The sequence below is a fragment of the Argopecten irradians genome, chromosome 2 (genome assembly GCF_041381155.1).
Source record: "Argopecten irradians isolate NY chromosome 2, Ai_NY, whole genome shotgun sequence".
Lineage (NCBI taxonomy): Eukaryota > Metazoa > Mollusca > Bivalvia > Pectinida > Pectinidae > Argopecten > Argopecten irradians.
This window is the reverse complement of record NC_091135.1, coordinates 42,511,187-42,535,797: the sequence shown is the minus strand read 5'-3', so window position 1 is coordinate 42,535,797 and position 24,611 is coordinate 42,511,187. Positions and strand designations below refer to the sequence as shown.

Below are 24,611 nucleotides of genomic sequence, written 5' to 3'. Positions count from 1 at the left end.
TATATATATATATATATATATATTCAAACTTGGTATAAGATATGGTTTGGGACTTGAAAGAAATGACCTGGGATTTTCCAGGACCAGAACACATGTACTCAGCTGAGTCATTAATACGTGTATATGTGTTTAAGGTATGGTTATAAATTAGGTCGTCTGGTTCATATGTGTACAAGTATAAACTGACCTTCATTTCAAAAAGGATTCTTAATAGTACTGCATTTCCAAAATCAGATAACAAGAAATTGGTACCAGTGTTTTTGTAACTTCGACTTCGCCTGTGTGGATATATATCCATTCACATTTGTAGGCGTGAAAGCTTATTCTGATTGCAAATCTTTTAATAATATAAATAACATGTTATTATTTCCATTATAGTTCTTAATTATTGTTTTAAAATTGAGTTTTAGGGAACAAAATGTAACTTCATGCGCGGTACGGGACAATGACCGAAGTATGGGTCTATGGACCTTCAACAGAATGCAGAAAAAAAGTAATCAAATCTAACTTTCACCCTTTTAAGTATGCAAATGAAAAGGGAAATTTCCCCATCATGTTTAAAAATACACACAAACCCATTTCATCACACTTTGTTATTACACACTGGTATATATACAAGTTCACGCATGCTCTACCACGATCTTTTTCGACTGGTTACTTTTATATCGAGGACATACACAATGCATTGCTTGATATACAAATAATTCCAGATATAGCTGATTCATTATTTTTTATTTTGTATGCCATAGCGTGAAAATTGAGTTTTTTTAATTCACGATGTGTGCGACACGTCTTCGAATTATTCAGTTGTTCTATTGTTTTTTTTTTATTTTTATAGACCTCCGATTTAAATATACGATAAACGGCATAAAGAACAGCATTCCCTCAAATATTGAAAGGTTTCCGCAATCACCATAGACTTAAAACACACCTGTAACAAAGCGTTCTTCTGCATATGTTCACCGCTAAAACACCAGCTAGGCTTATTATAATCATTAACATAAAAGTAGCAATGTAGGGTGATGAGTAATGTGTTACCTAATGGTGGTAATAAAGATAACACATTTATCTTGAAGTGGGCAGACTCGGGTAGGGAAGAACATATTTATTGATTAATTAAATTGTAACGGAAAATGTTATTACCTGAGGTCGCCTGCAATACAGATTTTTAGTTTGATGTCACCACTGTATGGAACTGTCTCAGTGAATACATTTCTTGTGTTATGTAAGTGTCTGCTTTACTTTTAATGTACTTTGGCAATGTTATGTTGGCTCTGACACCTGACCCTTTCAAGCTTTGTTTTTTATGAAAGTAACATTCTTTTTTTATGAAACGCGCCTATTAATGGAGGAAATGTGTTATTTGAAAAATTAAAAGTTGACCTAATAGAATGAAATATTTATGATGAACTTATGGAGTGACAAAATCAAGATTTTGTAAAGAAACAGACTTCATTCATTGAATTAATTTCAACAGAAAATAAACTCATTGTCATTGAAGTTACGACGTGATTCACCAAGATGGATCTAACTGAACTAACAGTACTTATATACATATGTCTCCCTAAACTCCATTATTGCTGTTGATTGACCATGGTGCCAAACAAATTAGGATGTGGCCCACCCAAGAATGGACCTGAACCAGTTGTACTTATGGATGGTTGTCACAGCAAACTTCCATTCTTGCTGTTGGTTGACAATGCTTCCAGAGGCTCCCATGTCGTCAGGGAGTTTCGTCGTCCGCCTTAAAATTCTATTGTCCTGTACGTAGGTCCGTCGTATCTTGTTGGAACTTTCCAGTAGACCTTCTTTTTCCCGTTCGTTGGTCAAATAATGTAATTTTTCATTCAGTCCTGTTTCTAGACCTTCGGATCCTGTGGCGTCCTGTGGATACTTGGTAGCACTGTCAAACTGCTCATGTTCGGGTTTCTTTGTGTAGAACCATTCGATATTGTCCAGCTCGACCACCCTGGTTTCACCAATATGTGGGGCTGCAGGGTTAGGGAAGACGGTGGACATGAGACGCAATGGACGCGATTCAACCTCATCTGTGTCGTCGACAATCACGTCCCCCTCATCCTGTCTGTCGGTACCATGCCAGACGGGTTCAACAAATTCTGTCGGGTCAATGTAGTAGACGGTCGGTCTTCGGCTTGGCCGGAAAGTGTAATAGCACTCGCTCAGACACTTGCCTAAACGTGGTGCTGGACAACCCTCTGCGCCATCAAGGCTGTCCACATCTCTAGGACCCTATAAATAAGGAGGATGTATAACGTAAGGAATTGGTGATTTGTAAGGAAATCAAAAGCGTAGAGAAAGGAACAAAAAGCAACCCAAATTAAATACACTGCAGATGCCTAGTCAGATGTCTTATCATGGTGCTAGTACAGTTTGATAATGGTTACCTACTGTTAAATTGTAAAACTTAATGGATTTGCTTATTGGATATTTGATCACGAACAATCATAGTTGAATTATCGCGAATGACATAGATGTAGATGCCAAATGTGTCTTGTTTGAATCGCTGTGCCACATGTGAGATGACTACTTATTCTATTCTGATGGCAAATTTTGAAATAATGTGTTCCCTGTTTGAACATCCTCGATACTCTAGAGGTCACTTTCACATTCGTTATATCCACCCATGGACAACCTAATAGAAAAACGGAAGGCAGTTCAAGAAAAATAAAATTGAAAAAAATTTCTTTTGAAGATTGCAAGGAGAGCGACGCCTAACTACTAATGATATTCGTGTCTTTAGATACACATCAAAGGACCAAACTATCTGCTCATTTGTTGTCAAAAGACAGAGCTTTCAATTTTGCTGTGACATATTACACCGGTGGATATAACAATGATTATGTAGTAACCCCTTGAATATAGAGGATGCTGTTTGAGAAGAGAAATATGAATGAATTTGCCTTCTAATACTTCTAACCAATATACATGTTAATATGATAAGCTGCTAGGTCCTATGATTGTTCCTTATGATAAATTGATATAGACAAGAGATTGGAGATAGTGTAAACCAACTGGTTTTCGCGTGCGATTTAATGACGAGTATTTCGCTGGCATGTAAAAATCGCTAAGTTAAATTATCGCCAAAAAGTTTCAAATAGGCCCAGTAAAGAAGGACCATAAAAGTCTGGAATCATAGTGGAAAGCGTTAGACACAAGTCGTCGTAAAATTAAGATGGCTTACAGTATATGATCACGATAACAGTTAGAGTACAACTAAAGAAATCCAGTGTTATCATCTACCGTATGTGCTCACTTTGGGTACCCGTGCAACGGATATTGGTATCGACGAGACGGTGGCCTGTCACAACAAGGGTAAGTTTTGCAATATTTTCACAGTTTTAATGTAATTAATGTATGTGTAACTATTGTCCAGTTCAAGCTTATTATATATCGCGTCCGTATGCGATGTGTCAACCCCCAGCGTCATGTATTTATTGAAGAAAAGACAGGAATCTAGGGAGGTACCGCAGTGAAAAAGGTGGCTGAAAAGAAATCATCGATATGGATATTTAATGCTTTCCTGACAACGGAATTCATTTTCTATGGCTAATTCATATAAATACATCTCACACCCCGATGACAAATTTTGATGTCATGAAGATTACGAATTAAATCGGGTGAAACTTCTTTTGTGTACGGAGGCTTGCTTGTTGTTAAAAATCAAATGTACGGGGGGCTTGGATGTTGATTGTACGGCAGCTTGGTTGATGAGTTGCATTGAGAAATGCAGCTTTTTAAGCCATACATTCCTTTCTAAACAGCAATATATAGCGTTCTATATGATTTTCAAATTAATGATTGAAATGATACGCAATATAGAATGATTAATCATTTTGATTTTGATCAACTCAGGCAAAAACTGTTCTTTTCAATCAATTTAAGTCTGGGCAACTAAAAGTATCTTTAGATAAAAAATAAATAACAGCAAATGATAAACAATAAATCTGACAAATAAGAATAGGATGGAAAAGTAAAACAGAAAATATAAAAAAACGGAACCATATCAGTAAAGGGTGACATCTGGACAAGTGTGCATTAAACTAAAGTTCCGTGTTGTATTCTCGAATTATAGTGTTCATTGGTTTGTCATCAAACACGACCGCATTACATGAAGCATCGTCAATATTGAAAACTGTAATTACGATTTTTGCAGCTGCTGAGGGTCACATAATTTCAGTCAAACGTTGCACCGTAAATAATATTATTAAATATTACAATTAGCTATGCTAAAATATACTACTCACCTTTGTTGTGTCGGAGCATTGAGGGGAATACCAGATTGGAGTTTTTCTTGTACAAACGCGATGTCGAAACAACGCTATGACAAATATTAGTATTAGTAATATGTTAAATAAAAATTACTATTGCTGTTATGTTATGACATTTCCACTTGAATCTCACCAGGTGAAGTTGTATTTCTTATCGAAATTGAGTTATCAGTGCAACGTGGTTGTGTAATACGAGTACATTCCTCCCTCATAACGGTAAAGAATTTTACAAAATTGCCAGCGAACAAACAAACTGATCTTGTATACAAAATCTACAGACTAACCAACATTAATCATTTTCGTCTGGTAGGCCCACTATTCCTTTGACATCTTCACATGAGATCTACGAACACACAAGCTTAGACGTCGGAAGAAAACTTAACATCTGTCTTTTGGTCGACTAGACGTTATCTGCTTTAAATATATTGGGAAGTTTGTCATTTTAATGATGCCAAGCCCCCGTACACCATTTTTATCACATAAACCAAGCTCCCGTACACCCGTTTTTTGAGTCGTCTTGTACACCCGTTTTTTGAGTCGTCTTGTTGAAACAGCCACTGCCACGACCACAGGGACCTGGCACGAAAATTTTAACCAATAGTATACATATATAATATATATATATATATATATATATATGTATACTGTTAGTTTTAAAAATCGTGCCAAGTCCCTGTGACCACGACAGTATGAAATTGGCCTAAACATGAACTGCACTATCATAACCCGTCAATACAACCCAAAAATGGTAACCTGGAACAATCTAGTAATTTAATATCACGAACAATAGTTAACAGTCGTTTGCGGTACCCCCCTACAGGCGACTCTGGATTCCTGACTATTCCTCAATAAATTAATTTAAATATATTATGCTGGGTGTTGGCAGATCGCATGCGGACGCGATATATAATAAGCTTGAACTGGACAATAGTTACACATACATTAATTACATTAAAACTGTGAAAATATTGCAAAACTTCCCCTTGCTGTGACAGGTCACCGCCTCGTCGATACCAAGATCCGGTGTACGGGTACCCACAGTGGTGCTGAAAAGGGATAAAACGTTGCCATTCAGAACGATCGAGGTGTTGTTCTTTTGTAACTATACATACCTGTGTGTTTTGAGTTACTACTATGCGGCGTCTCTGACTCATAACGTCCAGCGAAAATTTTAATTTCTGTAAAAGAAAAAAAAAATCGAATATGCTTGCAAAATACATGACGTCATAATCAATACCAAGTTGCAGGGATACACCGATATAGTTCAATAAAAAAAAATAAAGCCCAACAGGTTTGTTCTAGGCTATATAATGCAAAAAATCATAATCAAACCGCGCTGTCCATGTACCGTAACATGCATGTTAGTAAGGAAGTCCTTTATTTAATTATATAGTTACAATTTTTTGACATTCCATGATACAAACAATGTACTTTCAGTTGATTTCTGAATTTTGAGGATTTTACCTAGTGCCACAATTTAAAGTAGGTCCATACTTTTGAAAACCGCAGGCGTTTGACTATTACAATACGGACACTGTCACACCTCAATATACAATATATATATATATGTGTGTGTGTGTGTGTGTGTGTAATATATATATGTATAGAGACACAAGACTGATACAGCTGTAGGACCGGGTGAAATATGATGGACCAAAATAAGAACAGAGATTCTCAAAAGGAAAAATGTCAAATTGTTGGCATTTCTGATCTGTATGGTTCCAACAATTTCATATTTCTTATTCTTCTCAATCTGATACATATTAGTCTTTGAATCCAAATTCAATATTTATCATACTCACCAATCATCATTTCTGTGACTTACTGTTATGCTATTGTATTTTTGGCTTTAAAAGTTTATGTAGTTTTGTTCAGAAAATGCAGTAGGTCAAATTTCTGGTCTAGAGTGTATTTAAGGATTAACTTGAATATATTTTTTATGTTATGGAGATATAACACAAAAATCTGAGTGTACTCTAAATAAACCGCGAAGCGGTTTATGATGAGAGTACACTCAGATTTTTGTGTTATATCTCCATAACATAAAAAATATATTCAAATTAATCCTTATAATTCAAATTACTAAAGATGATCTCTTCAATACTCAAAATTCATTCTGGGACTCTTTTGTCTATGAAATCATTACGCCGTCATCTCAGCCAATCAGAAGCAACGTCACAATCGGCGACGCCATTTTTTCCTTTATGGGCTGATAAAGTAAATTTTTAAGCCAATGAAAATGCTCGTAACAAGCAAAATTGAATTATTAGCTACTAGACACTACCTCGAACCCTCGATTTTGTAGGTATTTTTAAAATACTATTGTTATTTTTTTCTGAAAAAACAATAACAAAACATACAGTATGCTTACTGTTTAAACATACAGTAGGCCTACTGTATGGATCTAGGCCTAGATGTAGTTGAAATAATATTAACCAGTATGAAATCATGTATGGTAGGCTAAGCTAAAATTCGTTTAGTTGGGTTGTGGACCTTATTGCTTAACCTCTGGCTCTGCAAGAATTTTTATTAAATTCCCCATGTCAAGCTCTCAGAGAAGCAATCATTTCATCACATGTAACAGTTACATAAGATGTATACATGTGTGCTGTATATGAAATGCCTTGGGAAGGTACATCCTCGATACTCCAGAGGTTCCGATCACTTACGATCTCTACACCATACGTGATCGGAGCCTATGGAATATAGGCTATCGAGGATGTTTCAGCTAGGTAGACTCTAGTGCCCTCGCTCTCATCTCCGAACTCTGCCGGTTTACTGCATGTATATCTAGATTCTACGTCATCATAGAAAACCCATCAACCAGATTTAAATATTAGATCATATGATAAGGAGGCTACTCACCAAATCACGAGAAGTTGTGACTCGATAGGCCTAAATAGGCCTATGACATCATCGACCTTGTGACGTCTTTCACTCTCTGCAGATCTTTCACTCTCTGCAGATTTTGGGTATGGAATTATGGGTAATCAACGTGAGCAACAGTAACCGGGCCCAAATCGGGCCGCCTTTTTTATTTTTTCATTTCTGTACTTTTCATAAAGAACTGTTTGGTCAAGACTTTTAAAAGTATAAAATAGAATTAATATGTAAAGCTTTGTTAAATAATCATTTTCTCCTAAATGTTTTAGCTACACATTTCTATTGATTTTAGAGGAGTGCTAGATACAGTACATGTACCTCAACTCCGTTGATCTAACGTTACATGTATCTTCACATTTGACTTAAATTGTTCGGACTTTCCTTAAATGAATTCAAACCTATTCAAACACAGGACTGGACCACGGGCATATGTAAACTAAAATGATCTGACAGCATGTCATTTAAGCATTGAACGTCTTTAAGTTGGCATTCATAACCAATATGAATGCAAACTGGACAGAGGCAAATTCATGAAGCGCGCTAGCGCTTCATGTTGAATTTGCCTCTGTCCAGTTTGCATTCATGGTTATGAATGCCAACTTAAAGACGTTCAATGCTTATATTTACATTTGGTTACAATTTTATATGAAATCCAAGGAATTTTGCATATATCATGAATAATCATTCGTTATCGTCATGGATGGAACAGCCATTTGAACAGCCGTCTGCCGTGATCGCTGGCACGACAATTGTGACGTCACAATGATAATGACGTCATAATAAGCGCTTGAAGTTCATTGTCTATATGACTGCCAACTGCGCTTGGTAAGGTTACATAGTGGGACTGCAGTGAAAATGTAAATATGTCTATATGTCTTGGTATGTATGACTTCAGAAAATATTACCACTGAGACATCAATAATAAATCTTTATCAAAACAAAAGGCGTACAGGTTTAGCGGACTAGACCGGGCATTCTTCAAAACTCTCTTTTTGTAAATACAATGTATTTGCACTTCTAAAAAATAAACAAATCATGACATTAAAACTGATGGCATCGATTTGTAGATTGTTAACAAAGAAAAATGAAGGATCGACTTTGCTCTTTGAATAAATGTCATGTTGGCTTGCCATAAAGAAATCTGGATTCAAGCACACGGTAGAATTTTTTTTATAATTATCTTCAAAAAGGTGTAGCGTCATGTTAGCCACACCTTTTTCTAGAGAGTTTGCAAAGCTGAAAACAACTAATAATATACTAAATGAAAAATACAAAAATAATATGTTTATTGACAAATAAAATAATTGCGCACATGTGTCTGAAAGGAAGAGTCCGAGGCTTCCAGAAAGTGCATATTCGCTTTGATAAATGAAAAAGCTAGAAAAATCCGAATAAAAGGACATGCGCGTATAACCGCAATGCACGTGGTAAGAACGCTCCCGCCATAGTTTGAGTTTGCACAAAGCAAACAAGTGCAGTTCTGTTTGCGGTGTATACATTATATACAAGTTCATAATGAAGTTCATAGCATCTGTATAAAGGGCCGAGGCCGCTTATAAGGTGAGTATTAAATATATATTGCATTTAATTAGGGCTCACATGCACGTGATTTGCGTGCCTCACCATCATCAACAAAACACTGCATTAAACTGCATGCGACGATGTAGATGGGAAACAAACTGACCTAAGTCCTTATATTTAAGCAAAATAGCATGCGAGGTGCAATGAATTCCATTTTATTGATTGGGTGAATGACGTGAAATGGGTATAGCGAAATGCTTACGCTCAGGTTTCATTCGTTTGCAATTTCAAGTTCCATAAAAAGACCGGATGATGTCAACTACTCTAAAAATGGTATTTTTATTTACTATCTTAGATTATATTTCCGATACTGTTACAAAGTCAACACCAGCAAATATGCCCATGTCTCCCGAAACAAAGAGGAAGGGCTGTCTTTTATAAGAACTTAGCTGTTCATTGGACGTTTAGTAAATACTGTAGTAATAGTTAGTTACCTAATACTTATTCCCAATTTGTTTACAATCTTAGACTAGTGTTTTTTGTTTTGAATTGAAGGTCTTGAACTTGAAGGTCCAAGGTCTGATGATTATTTCAAGGAACAAATGTTTCAATGTTTCCATATAGATGCACCCTGAAAGTCATAAAATTTATTCACTTAGTAAAATATATCAAAATCAAATTAGAAGGGACACAACTCTGTCGGCCTTGACCAGGTCATTTGGTAACATGGCATTAAAATGAAATATTTTGTTATAAAAAAAAAATATGCAATAGAATTATTGTTTTCAAAAGAGCTACATTGACACATGCCACATGGAAAAATGTCTAATCACAGCATAACAATTCCTAAATGTAGAAAAAGGAGGAAAAGGAATAAAGATGTATTTGATTTCAACTTAGGCCAAAAAAAATAATATGTCTGTTTAGGGTTACATTGGCAAATAAATAGGGTCGGTAGGTCGGCAAATTATTTTTTTTTTTAGTTTTTTTCACACTAAAGTAATGGCCGGAACAGGAGTCGAGACCGTAATTCAGTTTTATCATTTTCCTGTGAAAAATTAAATTAATTGATCATGTTGTTATATGTGCATACAATTATGACCAAATAATTCTCCTAGATTAGACAAGAAAAGATTTTTTTTTTTATTTTACCTCATTGCAGATTGATTGTATTTGAATTAAATTTATGCATCATATCCCTCAAAAGTAAAAGTCTTACAATTCCTGATGAACTTCATTTATCTGAACTTAAATCTTGGAAGGGTCTGAAGGTCCTTTACAAAATTCACAGAATTTCATGTTCTACTCAGGTTTTCCGCCTGGGAAGGGGTTAACTTTACCATAGTTTATGTAAAGATTACACATTTTGATACATTATTTGTTCAATTCCTTTAGGAAACAAGTCCAACATGGTTTAACAGGTTAGAACTATAATCAGTATGAAATAGCAGTTAATAGCATTATGGACATATCAGCTCTGACCGGCCCCCATATTGCATTGCATAGCAGCATTGAGTGTCCCTATAGGGTGGTCATCAATTAGACTGACCTCCTGAGGGCATGCGGGGTGGGGCTAAAAGTGTTAAGTTAGCAATTTCCATATAAAGGACTTCTTTGAAGCTAAGCATTGAATAACTCTCGTATTGTAAGTTCCTTATGGGGATGAGATTCAAAATTGTACAAATGGTTGGATAGTTGGATATTTTTGCAGACCTTCAGTGGTCTAGCTGTTGTGCGGTGCAAGAGGGGGTAAATAAATTTTGCTGTTTCCATAAGTTTCAGATCTGCACAAAAATGTTACTTCAGTCTCTTTGAGGGCCCAACAGGCGGTGTCAAAATTGGTCGGTTGGGTTACATTTGTGTGAATGAGTTGGTCACAGAAACTGAAATGTATATTACTCATGTTTGACTGGTAGCATCCCTATGCTTTGGGGTTGGAATTCCAATGTGTAAATCCTAAGTTTTTAGGTCATCAGACATCTCACCCGTGGAGTCAGGATTACCTTTGTTCATCATGCATCTTCTGCAGTCATGCGCCGTGCATAAACTTTTAATTAAAACCTTTTCTTCTCAATAAAGTTGAAATAGTCTCTTTTACATTCATAAATGATTTTTAGGTCACCTGAGATGAAGTCTCAAGTGACCTATTCTAATCGCCTTTTGTCCGTCGTCGTCCGTCGTATGTCCGTAAACAATTTACATTTTCAACTTCTCCAAAACTGCTGAAGCAATTTCTATGAAATTTTGCACAAACCTTCTAAGGCCAATCAAAATTGTGAATTATATGGTTCCCACCCCACAGAGGGCTGTAGTAGGGGCCAAAAGGGGTAAAATTGATTAAAATTTCAAAAATCTTCTTCTCTACTCACAGATGTGTTAGAATCAAATACTCTTCATAGATAGGAAGGTCTCAAGGTCCTCTACAAAAATTGTGAATTATATGACCCTGGAGTCTCAGGTTTCCCCCTGGGGAGGGGGTTAAGTTTACTATAGTTTATATAGGGAAAAAACATTTTTGAGCATTATTTGGTCATTTATGATAGTAAATTAGTCAAATGTTGTCAGAATTATCCCTATGAGATGGCCATGGAATCCTATTAACAAACTTTCTATGACTGACCCCCAGGGGCCTTAGGGGTGAGGCCAAAAGGGGTCAAATAGGCTAAAACTTCAAAAATCTTCTTCTGAAATTCTGGAACTGGTAGAATCAAATACTCTTCATAGATTGGAAGGTCTTAAGGCCCTTTACAAAAATTGTGAATTTCATGGCCCTGGGATCTCAGATTTTCCCCTAGGGAAGGGGTCCAGGGTTTTTGCCAGCTATTTTGGGAAAAGGACCCTGAGCAAAAATTGGGAAAATATTATCGGTGTTTTTAAAAAATTGGGAAATTATCATCATCATTTTAATTTAAGTCTGACTCAAAATATTCATTAACTATTGAGTCAGTGTTCAGTAATAAAAAAATGATGAATTTATCATTTTAATTATTTTTGATGCTGTATGTAATTTATATTGCATGTTAAAGATATTCCACCGCTGACAAACAGTATTTTTTCTCTATCAAAAAAAAAGAGCAGATGAACTAGTATTTTTTGTACAGTTACAAAAGTTGCTTTCTGTACACCATTACCGCCATTAAAAAGTTTGAGCTTCTAATTTTAAGATAAAAATATGAAAATAATTAATTGCATTCCAAAAAATATCTTTGGCACTATGTCATATCGAATGAAGTACTGATAGTGCATGCACCAAAAGCAAAATAAATTATTTTCTATATTATTTTTTGTAATAATTAGACATATCCATACACGATAACCCACAAATTATAGTTCAAATGGTATTGTTTATGCTCTGTCGACGATGTCCAGAGCGTTCAAAATAAAATACTTGGAACGTACAAATGTAACTGATCAATGCAGAGATTATGGCAAAATGCAAGTACATGAGGCCTATGTAAATTGTCAAAGACGTTTGAAAACGAAATAGATCTATACTACATGTATACACAAACCACAATATATGGATTCAAACAAAATTTTATTTACAACTGATACTTAACAAATTGAATAGCAGACGAAACCTCTGGCTCATTCCTACTGTCACTTACCACACTGAAAGTGGGCCACGTGCCAAAAATACCAACTGACAGGACCCAAGATATTGTGCCTGAGGTGTTGATTAATTGGTGGTTGCCATTTATAATCCTATTTTTATGTCTGGTTGATGTTTTGCGTCCGTACCCCAGTTAGTTTACCTGCGCTCTCGGCCAGCCGACTCACCTGTCATGGCTGCCATTTTTCGGGTGCGTTTGATTGCTAAGTCCAAAAAGTTGTGGGACTTCGCCACTGAAATCGGGACGCTTTCGCGAACGTAAACTATTAAGAAATGATGTTTCCCATGTGAAATGGGCTTGTACAGGACATTAGATATTAATAACCGTTACCGGAGGTATATTGAGACATCATTTGCGGTTTTAACTTAATGCTATGATTGGGAAAATAGTGACTGAATTTGGGAAAATACAGTGCTATTTTTCAATTGGGAATGGGTCCGTTTACCGGACCCTATAAAGGCCTGGCAAAAACCCTGGGGTCAAATTTACTATAGTTTATATATGAAAAACATATTTTTGAACATTATTTGCTTAGTTTTCATAGGAAATTAGATAACCTGTATTTGGTGTGGCCTTAATGACTATCGTAAAAATAACAATTCCATTCTGAATTCATCTTTATTTACTTTATTTACAGTGTAAATAATTTGTCTCTTGTCGTCGTTTCTCTTTACAGGAACTTGTTTTGACCCTGCGGTGTAAAATATATACGTGGCCATGGGTATCAAAACGTATTATGTACTGATATAAAAATAAACTTTTTGAAGTAATGGCATTTAAAGGATTCAGTGATTATCTTGTTTACATAATTGAGTTTTGTTAGAAATAAACTGTACATACACAGTAGTGTTTAATTATTAGTGCGGATTACATGGTTCAATGCGGGTAAAAACTTGCCTGTATCGGCCGTTGTCCAATTGTCACAGGGTACAAACGGAACATCTGTCTGGTCCCTGGAGTTTATGACCAGCTGGACTGGATGTATAGCTCACCTGGCCCGAAGGAGTGCACAGCGACATCGTCCGTCCTTCTGTCCTTCAACATTTCCTTTAAATCACTTATTAGTCATAGAGTTCTGCATGGAATGTAACCAAATTTGGGCAGGAACATCCTTGGGGGAAGGGGAACAGAGTTAGTATAAATTTTGGTTCTGACCCCCCAGAGGCAGGAGGGGCACGGCCCAGTAGGGGAAATAAATGTAAATCCTATAAATCACTGCTAGTCCTAGAGTTCTGTATGGATTGAAACCAAATTTGTCTAGGAATATCCTTGGGGGAAGGGGAACAGAATTTGTATAAATTTTGGCTCTGACTCCCTGGCGGCAGGAGGGGCGGTGCCCAATAGGGGAAATAAAGGTAAATCATATAAATCACTGCTAGTCCTAAAGTTCTGCATGAATTGAAAACAAATTTCTCCAGAATCATCCTTTGGGGAAGGGAAACAGAGTATGTATAAATTTTGGCTCTGACCCCCCGGGGGCAGGAGGGGCGGGGCCTAATAGGGGAAATAAGGGTTAAATCCTATAAATTGCTATTTGTCTAAGAATTCTGCATGGGTTGAAACCAAATCTGGCGGAAGGGGAACAGAATTTGTATAAAAAAAATTCTCTGACTCCCTGGGGGCAGGAGGGGCAGGGCTCAATAGGGGAAATAGGGGTAAATTCTTTAAATTGCTACTTGTTATAGAGTTCTGCATGGATTGCGGCCAGATTTGGTCAGAAACATCCATGGGGGAAGGGGAACAGACTTTATATAACTTTTGGCTCTGACCTGGGGGCAGGAGGGACGGGCCCAATAGGGATATTAGAGGTAAAATTTCTTGAGAAAAGAAAGAATGAACCTGTATTCAGAACATTACTGAGCATTACAAACCAGGTGAGCGATACAGGCCTTCTGGGCTTCTTGTTTTCCTAACACAATTCACAATGGTAAGAACTTTTACTTTAATCATTGAGCACAATTCACTCTGAAAACCATACCTTAACCATACATTCATTCGTGTAATCTCGCTGGTTTACATAGCGAATAATATTAATCTATGATATTGCCTGAGGAGTTATGAAAAGTTTTCACAGTTTGTCATAAATAGAATGAATACCAAGAAAGATAACTCATCCTAGTTTATACTATAGGAAATTGAAGATGCAAGAAACTTTTCCCGAGAATTGGTCTAAAAGTGGAAAATGCGAAATTTTCTCATCGGGAAATTAAACAACTGTACAGTAGTTTTATGCAAATGCAACGCAAGTGAAATTTATTTGTACTGAATGTATCTTGTTATATGTTTGTAGGATGGAGTATGCACAGATTACCGACCTTGATGGGAATGACAAGGTCCAGTTACCTCCCATCTCATCCCTGCTGTCGGTCAAACGCAAGGCATCCCTGCAAGTATCCTCACCAACGCCAAAATGTGAAAAAATGATGACCGACATCAACCTATCAATTATTAAAAATGAGACAGTTTCCATATTAACAACCCTACCATCTTCACCGTCAACACCGAAGTGTAAGTTGTTGACATCTTCTCCGATTACACCAAAGACTAAAACTCCACAACCAATGTCAACCCCACCCCCTCCTCCACATCAGCTTTGTGGACTTAAAAATGCCCCAGTCTTCCAGCACATTCCCAGTCACCAGGGCCAACTGGTAGATACAAGTAAATACTTGGGCTCTACAAACATGGCATACAACCCCAACTCTCCGTACCAACAAGACCCCTTTGGGGAAGTCAATACACTAGCCTATCAGCAGACCATCATTTATCAGAACACGAGTGTCATATCACCACGTGTAGGATTCAGGTCATCCATTTCTAATCATCCAAGTGCATGGAGAAGTAATACCAATCATTTCAACACTTTCGAAACTCCAATTTCTCCTGGAAACAAGAGGATGACAAATTCAAACCAGTATTCATGTCTGCAAAATGCATTAAGTGTAAGAACTGTGGATGATCGATCTAGACATTGTCAGAACTCAGTCCCTAAGTACAGTCAAATTGGTCAGATGGATGGTAGCTTTAGGTCCTTTCAGACCTCAGTTAAAGACAACAGTTATTCTGATGATGTTAAGGTTGGGGCTAACCGACAAGGAATAAGGCAGGAGGCAGCACATCTTTACAGAATTTCACAAAAAGACCACACTTATGTATTGAGAAATGTTGAAGAAGGAGAAAACGGTGCCAGTTCTGGATCAAGGAGTATACAAGTGCAGCAGGGAAAAGGAAAAACTTGTCAGGAATCTCAAAATGGTTATGAAAAATTAACGCATCAAAAGGAGAACAAAGGTGATTCAGCAGTTTCTGATCCGAAAAGAAGTTCAATTTTCACCAACGATTCAACATTTCTGTCTCCCTCATCAAAATCTGGAGTTGCACAACATTTGATTTCCAAAGCAGATTGCAATGTGAATTCTGAGTTCAATTTATTTCCCTGTCCAAAGATTAATGAGATTGAAAGTGTAAGTTCGAGTGATTTAGGTGTTGACAATAATGAGTATCATCCCATCGCCCTTCCTTTGGGCTGTTTCCAGAGTAACGATAGTGATACGGAGTCGGATACGACCAGTCACGAAGGATCACTCAGCAGACGTATGGCAAAGATGGGCCAAGACAAATTCAATCTGCATCTAGACAAGACAATAACTTTGATGGAGTGGAAATTGACACCTATTGCACTGGAAACTATCCAAAAACTGACTTTTGAAGATGCAAAAAAGCTACACACAGACGATCCACGTTGTCAACGGTTACCGATTGAAAATGGAGAGAGGAATATATACAATGAAGACTTGAGAGACACTAGTTCTATTAGTAATGGAGGTGCGAAAGTCAAGAAACATGAATTTCCTATTGCGGATAGTGAGGATGTTGATGAAGACATTATGATTATAGATTGTTTTGATGGAGGCTCATCTGAAATGATAGAAGACTGGTTTACCTCAGAATCTAAAATCCAAGATGACTCTTCAGATGCTGATAATGGAAAATTAAACAGCAGCACAGAGGAATATTCTGGGAAAGAAAAGGAATCAAGAAAATCTTCAGCATCCGAAAGTTCAATGGTTCTAACTAGTACAAAATCACTGGAGAGTAGAGAAATAGAGATGGTTACCAATAGCAACAAGGAGTCCAATCCTGTACAAGCTATGATACCAGACGCCTTAGTCTGTAACAAGGGTTCTACAGAGAAAAAGACTGACCCCAGTGATACTGTCAAAGGAACTCTTCAAGGAGATCCACTTACAAGGATTGCTACTGTTTTATCCCAAAACCTGAACAAAACTTCGAAGGAGAAAGTTGGTAAGAATGTTGAAATTTTATCACAAAAACTTTCTTGTGCAATCCAGCAGATGAAATCCTCCTTTGGGAACACGAATGCTTCATCTGTTAAAAGTACTCAAGATCATGAAAGTTTTATTTCCAATTCTTATGCTATTAGCACTCCTCAAGTGACAGAAGCTGCTGTTACTATGACAACACAATCTAACAAAAATAATCTTTTGGTAGGTAAGGATGGCAGAAGAACACGGATTTTGGCAAAGAAAAAGTTACCTCCCCTTTGGTCTGATTCCAGTGAAACCCACCAAGAAAAGCCTACTACAAGTCATGAAAAACGCCTGCTTCAGGAATCAGCCGATTTCTTAGGAGAAGATTTTAGTGCATTTAGTCGAAGGTCACAGAGGAAAAGAGGGGTACCGAAAAAGCTGGAGAACTACCTTGATGAATGTGGAGATGAATCCTATAATAGTACAGCAAACAAGTCTAGATATCAAAATACACCAGACAAAGAAAACCACGGTATAGAAAATGATAAAGATTGGCTGTCACAGGCCTCTCCATGCACAAGGAACAAGATAAAAAGAGTGACAGACAATATGACGTCTAGGTCAACACGTAACAGAACTGGACTTAGATCTCGGAAAAAGCAAGCAGACATCAATGATATCGGTGTAAACACAGATCCTGATGATGATGTTGACATTCCTGAAAACAATCGTGCTGATATGGCTTCAGATTCTGAACAAATGTACTTGTTACCCAATGAAGAAAACAGTTGTGAACTGAATGAGAGTAATATATTCAGTGATTTTACATCGCATGTAACCATGAACACAGGACTTGAAAGAGCACAGAACAATAAACTAGATATCCAAGGTTGCAGCGTGTATATTGATAATGGAGCTTTAACTTTGGCAGATCATCAGGCAAATAAAAAGACGTGTCACCTGGACAAAAAAGAAAAAAAACATGACATTTTTACAAATAATGCCAAAAGCAAAAAATCAACTAATCCGAGAAACCAGAGCAAGTCAACAGAGAAAAGCTCATCTTGTTCACAAGTTCCTGCAAAGAAAAGAAAAGGCCGTCCTGTTAAAAATCGTAAAGTAACTGAGGTCAGTGATGTGTGCCTATCTGACCACCAGGAGCCTGTGTCGAAGATGGAGTTATTGTCAACTAAAACTTCATCATTAGACAAGCTAAAGAAAAATGTGAGAGGAAAAAAGGTAAAGATTTTGGCAAGCCAAGGAAAACCAGAAAAAATTAGAATACATACAATAGATCAAGGAGAATTATGTTGTCAAGAGGAGATTAAAGCAGTCACAGAAGACAATATCAAAAAAAGTCAGAAGAAGAAATGTAAGCGTAAAAGTGTTACTATAGAAGTAGGAGAACAGTCCAATTGTGATGCTTCAAAACAGAAAACTATGAAAAAGACATCACAAAAGAAAAAAGAGAAAACTGAGGATGAAAGTCATGCAAAGGATGTTCTATCTGCTCAGTCACTGAATCAGGATGCGGCACCATATTATGCTGGAATGGATATGTCCTGTAAAAAGAAAACTGCAATGAAAAATGAAGGCGACATTAGACAAAAGAAAAAGAACAGTTCAAAAGGCAAACAGCCTCTGGGGACAACTACACCATCTGGCAGGTTCAAGGCAATTCACACTATGATTTGCAAAAATCAGAGCAGAATTTCAAAGGGTATCGCCAAATTCCGTGTTGTCACAGACCCCACCGAGGGAGCAAAGATATTGTCCAATAGACCCATAGATTGTCGTTTCTGTAAGAGACCCGTCAAATTTTCTGCCATAAAGGAACATGAGAAAGAGCACAAGTTTAAATGCTTTCGTTGCTTCTTATTCTTTTCAACAAAGGTAAGATTATAGAAATGTTTCAAATTCTTCCATGACATAAGGAGCATAACAAATCTAATTAATATTAGACTTCCACTGCGACATTGTGCATTACGTTCTAATACAAAATCTAACAATGCCACCTTGCTCAGCATGACCCCTACACTTAGCCAATCAGCATGTCGTCTATGAAATCTTGGTGTGGCTGATTCTAGGCCAAAGGTCATGCTGAGGTGACCCCAAACGGGGCATTGTTAGATCTTGTCTTGGAGCGTAACGTAGAATATTGTAGTGTGAGTGGAATTACAAGTCTAATTTTTATTAATTTGGGAGCATAACAATAGTGTTACCCTAGAAACTTTGAAGAAGTAATTATCATAGGAAAGCATTTATCTCTTCTTATATCCATTACTAATTTCAGATCCAGTTGATTTATGATCATAACTTTATGTTGTTAATATTTTATTTTAACGAGGAAAAATACTATTTTACATATGCACACGCTATCACACAAGTACACTTTCAACCATTTATGTAAATATTACTATAATTTTGAGCCAATTATGGCTTTCCAATAATGTTGAACTGATGGGATTCTAATGAAATATGTTTCATCTTCACTTGTATAATGCATGTTACTATCATCTATGAAAAATTATGATCTCAAAAAGCTGTATTGAGTTTCTAAATGTGCATATTTAGTGTCCGATGTATATTTCAATATCTGCTACACAAATGCTAGGAACTACAGTATCATAAAGATGCCCAACAGCTGGAAAATGGTATTTTGATATGTGTTGAAATAAAACAACAAAAACTAAATGAACTCTTTGAATATGTGTACATTTACAGAAGGAGAAAAAGAAACATGTGTGTGATGAGCAGAAGATCAGGAAAAAGCCAGGACGCACTCCTCTGAAATCCACAGGACACACTCCTCAGAAATCACCATCATGTGAGCTCTACCATTGTCTGCTGTGTGAGAACAGCTTCCGCACCATCAAGCTGCTACAGCGACACGTACAAGGAAAATTACATGGCTATCTTTGCCATGTACAGAACCGCATACTTGCCATGATGAGATGTTGTCCTCGACAGTCCACCTCCAGTAAACATGGCAGTGTTTATGCTATTGATAACGGAACTTCAGGTAACATGTCCTTGCATATGTATTTAGACTCTTATAAAGTGAAGCAATTAATGATGATTACTTATCTATAGGCAGATAGTTATTGATGCCTTTAGATTTGCTTGTATTTTCTTGTAAATTCTAAGTTTAAAAGGGTGAAGAAGACTTTTTTTTATAGTTGATGTTGCTAAATATTGGCTTTTTTTTTGTTTGATTTTTTCTGGGTCATTAAGGACATTTCAGGGTTTTTAGATCATCTGACTCGGAGTACCAGAATGACCTATAGTCATGCTTAGTCCGTCATGCGTCATCCGCCGTTTGTAAACTTTTCATGCAAACGACTTCTCAATAACAGAAAGGCCCAGGGTATTGTTATTTGCCCTGTAGCATGCTGGGATAAAGGGCTACCAAGTTTGTTCAAGTTAAAGACCTTGACCGTCATTCCAAGTCACAGGGGTCAAACAGGCTAAAATATTTAAATGACTTCTTCTGAATAATTAAGAGGCCTAAAGACCTGATATTGGGCCTGTGACATGCTGGGATGAAGGGCTACCAAGTTTGTTTAAATTAATGACCTTGACCTTCATTTAAGGTCACAGGTCAAATAGGCTAAAGTCTTTTTAAAAACGACTTCTTTTGAATAACTGGTCTAAGAGGCCTAGAGAAATGATATTGGGACTGTGACAGTCTGGGATGAAGAGTTACTAAGTTTGTTTAAATTAATGACCTTGACCTTCATTTAAGGTCACAGGTCAAATAGGCTAAAGTCTTTTTAAAAACGACTTCTTTTGAATAACTGGTCTAAGAGGCCTAGAGAAATGATATTGGGACTGTGACAGTCTGGGATGAAGAGTTACTAAGTTTGTTTAAATTAATGACCTTGACCTTCATTTAAGGTCACAGGTCAAATAGGCTAAAGTCTTTTTAAAAACGATTTCTTTTGAATAACTGGTCTAAGAGGCCTAGAGAAATGATATTGGGACTGTGACAGTCTGGGATGAAGAGTTACTAAGTTTATTCAAACATGTTTATTAAAATGAATGACCTTGGCCTTCAATCAAGGTAAAATTTATCAAATATATCAGAAACTGAACTTCTATGAATGAGTCCTTTTATTGCGTTAATTGTTTGCCACTACTATATTGTGTGATGTTCAGATGACCATTAAGGCCCATTGGCCTTCTGTTAAATGAAAGAAAGTGGGGGTAACCAGTGAAAAAAATATCAACCAATGGCCAAAACCAGGCATTAAGCTGGCCAAAGTTGGTCTCAATTGCTCCTGTTTGGTTAATTTCAACATATGTTTCCAGGTGAACAGCATCCTCAACAACAAATTCCTTTGTGTGGGCTAGAGGATGATTCCCTGAAAATTTGGAAAATCCCAGAAAATCTCACTACTAGAGAAGAACTTGAGAAAAACCTAGTTAAAGTTGTGAATCCAGACGAAAATGTCACAAACTGCTATTATCGTGATCCAAATTTCATAGACTGGATGAAAAAACAGGAAACTAGTATGCTACAGAAAATGTCTGAGCAAGAGACACAGAGTGAAGAGTCATATGCTGTAGTTACCAACTTCTCCATGACAGAGTATGTAACTGCTTGTCCACTTGCCTCAGATGTTCAATATGTCTCTGCACAGGAAGATCATGTTAGCACCAGTTACAGCAATCCAGGAGGTGGCAGCACCAATTACAGCAATGCAGCAGTTGCTAACACTAATTACAGCAATCCAGCAGGTGCTAACACTAATTACAGCAATCCAGCAGGTGGCAGCACCAATTACAGCAATCCAGGAGGTGCCAGCACCAATTACAGCAATCCAGCAGGTGCCAGCACCAATTACAGCAATCCAGCAGGTGCCAGCACTAACAGCAATCAAGCAGGTGCCAGCATCAGTTACAATAGTCCAGTAGGTGGCAGCACCAGATACAGCAAGGCAGAAGGTGGCAGTACCAGTGTCAGCAATTACTCTGATATTGCTAAAGGAAGTCCAGCAGATCAGCTGAAGAGTAACACTTCTAGAACTCTATCTACAAGTGGTAGTAACCATTCTGATACTGACCAAGGCTCGCTGTGTTGGCTGGGTCGAGCTATTGTAGACATTGAGAGTGATCCGTACTACGAGATTCAAGGCTTCCTTGACAGTCAGTCCGACCCTGACAATGACTCCGTTTTTAATGAGGGTCTTCATAACACAAATACTCTTTCCACATGTGCAGTGGCTACAGACACCAGATCCAGAAGCTTCACAGACTTGGATAGTGGACAGCAGATACAAGTCACTGATAACGCCTGCCCTGAGATGCGCTGTACTGGTGACAACCATGATTTGAAATGCCCTGATGTTTGTCGGTCTAAAGAGAGTGGTTCTCAGTTTTTAACTCCCTTAGACAAAGACTCTACAACCAAAAGGTGCTCAGGGGAAGAAATCAGTGATTGTGATGACATTGATAATAACAGTCCTGAATCACAAGAAATGATCAAACTTAAATATGCTCAAATCCTGTGCGATATTCGTAATGAAATACTGGGGCCAAGACCTTACCACGAATAAAGTTCAACATAATAATAAACAGAACTTGTTCCAAATGAGATATCTGAAATGTTCACTTTGGATATAAAAACTTAAAATGTTAGGATTCAATATGAATGCACTAATGATTTCTTACTTCAACATAAAACTTCAAGAGGCAAGGGAACATGTATCTTTTAAATGAGGCTCAAAATTTCAGAGACCTACTTCAAATTGGGATCACAATCACAGGGACATGTGAAATCGGAAATGATGATTAACACCACAGGGACACATGATATCTGAAATGTGGATTAAGAACACAGGGACACATGATATCTGAAATGTGGATTAAGAACACAGGGACACATGATATCTGAAATGTGGATTAAGACCACAGGGACATGTGATATCTGAAATGTGGATTATCAACAAGGGATTTGTAATTTCTGAAATAATAGATAAGGATTAACACCACAAGGACATGTGATATCTGAAACGAGGATTAACACCACAGGGACATGAGATATCTGGAATGTGGATTAATAACACAGGGACATGTGATATCAAAAATGAGGATTAACACCACAGGAACATGTGATAATACTTCGATTTTAATTTAATATATTTGCCATTTTGTGTCAAATTTCTATACAATGTCATCAGCAAGAAGCTGACACTATAACCACAGATCAAACAAGTATCTTTGTGATAGTTTTTTGTTATAGAAGAATAATATATTTAATGTAATTACTAAATTATCTATAATTGTTTTATAGACACAATGCACAGGTGTTAATATTTAACTGTGCAGTATATTGTAAATATAAAGCAGTTGTTAATGTACAGAATTATTTAATGTAAATATTCTGTTGAATTGCATTGTATTTAGACTGTCAATTTACATTTACAGCTTTTATTTATACCAGTATATATACATATATGTTATGCTCTTTAAATTTAATTTTAAATGAAAGCAATTCAACAGAAGTATCTGAAACAGATGTTCAAGTGTTTTGTAATTGTTGATTTTTTGTGACTTCAGTGGAAGTTTGGAAGACTGATCATATATTGTCATCAGTTACACTATTTGTGTCAAAATTTGCATTGAAATAAAACAGCAGTTTTGCTCATCAAAGATTATTTCCTTAAATAATAATTATATACATTACAAATATACAGGTTTAATTTTCAATTTGGTTTGGCAAAAAAATGAAAACGATCAACCTTATTTCAGACTCAAAACATGGGAAGAGTTGTGATTTATTTTGTATTTAATATACAAATTGCATGTAACAAATGCAGCTGAAATTGGATAACAAGATACAGTCATCATTACCCCGGTATTTGTTGCATTAAAATTATATTTTTGTAATTTCTCTCCACTACATTACAACAATTATCGAAGCTTATTGTAGAACATCTGGTAGTGGAGCAGAATGACAAGCATAATTTTAATTATGTTGATTTTGTATAATATTAGTACATTAATGCTAACTACTGTAGAAATGGTGTTGACTTTATATGACAGCTTATATTTTTTTATATTTACATAAAACATATCTATGCTATGTTATCTCTATAGACTCTATCTGCATTTTGTTTTGAATAAATATATTAATTTAAAGTGAACAGTCGGGCAAGGATGGCTCAAGTCGGTAAAAATGGTGTGAATGTATCCAGTATAATTTCTTATGAAATAGAAAAATAAAAATCTCTCGCCAAAATCTGTCTGCGTACGAAGAAATTAATTTAAAGTATAGTAATCCTAAAACATCCTCCCGGCTGACTATGTCTGTGGTTACATTTCCACGCAGCCTCGCTTTCAATGCTTTCAACTTTTCTTTACTTTAATGGTCAGAACTGGGAAACTAAGCAGAACTTTACCGTCGTGTTAATATGTGAGAACTTTTGGAAGGCCAATGAACGCATTTAGACTGGTTTTCTTTGCCCGGCTATTCACTTTAAGATTTATAATAATATCCTTACTATAAGAAGAAAGCAGTCATTTTGGACATTGGTTGCAAATTTGTTCTTGCTACTTTTTGGAGTATTCTGAAATTTCATACATAGGAGACCCCTGTTACTTATATTGTCTCAGATATGTATTTATAATTATAGTTTTTGAGTTCATCTGAATTATTAGATCTCCAAAGTATTGTTTAATGGACAGATTTATTTTAATCTAAATCATCAGATTACCATTTGAGTTATATTGATGTACAATAGTTTTAATTAGAGTATATGATCTTAAGTTTTTTAATAATTTAATGCTTTTAATCAAAAAATTCTACAGAAGTATGGTATTTCAAATATAAGATCCAACTTGTGCTCAATATTTTAATTTTACCAAAAATATAAGACATTGATCTGATCCAGTCAAACTATTTCGTTTTCATTAGGATTTAGTAAGGCTTCAAGTTTTCAATAGTTTGAATTTCATTTTAAAGATGCTCCACCGCTGACAAATAGTATTTGTTCTCTATCAAAAACAGACCCAGCCAATTTAGTATTTTT

General features: G+C 36.4%; 2 protein-coding genes across 2 annotated transcripts; one reads left to right on the top strand and one right to left on the bottom strand.

The window, feature by feature from the left end:
* Positions 1-621: 621 nt before the first annotated feature.
* Positions 622-7,241, bottom strand: LOC138315564 (uncharacterized). Its single transcript, XM_069256674.1, has 3 exons — positions 7,155-7,241; positions 5,402-5,467; positions 622-2,250 (listed from the first exon to the last, which is right to left on the bottom strand). The coding sequence occupies exons 2-3, from the start codon at positions 5,441-5,443 to the stop codon at positions 1,609-1,611; spliced, it is 684 nt and encodes a 227-aa protein (XP_069112775.1). The 5' UTR covers positions 5,444-5,467; positions 7,155-7,241; the 3' UTR covers positions 622-1,608.
* Positions 7,242-14,470: 7,229 nt separating this feature from the next.
* Positions 14,471-24,342, top strand: LOC138315562 (serine-rich adhesin for platelets-like). Its single transcript, XM_069256672.1, has 3 exons — positions 14,471-18,471; positions 19,303-19,600; positions 20,890-24,342. The coding sequence occupies exons 1-3, from the start codon at positions 14,599-14,601 to the stop codon at positions 22,134-22,136; spliced, it is 5,418 nt and encodes a 1,805-aa protein (XP_069112773.1). The 5' UTR covers positions 14,471-14,598; the 3' UTR covers positions 22,137-24,342.
* The last annotated feature ends 269 nt before the right edge of the window (positions 24,343-24,611 follow it).

Coding starts and splice junctions, on each gene's coding strand:
- LOC138315564 (XM_069256674.1), bottom strand. CDS start 5,443: ATGAGTCAGAGACGCCGCATAGTAGTAACTCAAAACACACAG. Junction 2,251..5,401: donor TAGTAACTCAAAACACACAG/GTATGTATAGTT, acceptor CCTTATTTATAG/GGTCCTAGAGATGTGGACAG.
- LOC138315562 (XM_069256672.1), top strand. CDS start 14,599: ATGGAGTATGCACAGATTACCGACCTTGATGGGAATGACAAGGTCCAG. Junction 18,472..19,302: donor TCTTATTCTTTTCAACAAAG/GTAAGATTATAG, acceptor GTACATTTACAG/AAGGAGAAAAAGAAACATGT. Junction 19,601..20,889: donor TATTGATAACGGAACTTCAG/GTAACATGTCCT, acceptor ATATGTTTCCAG/GTGAACAGCATCCTCAACAA.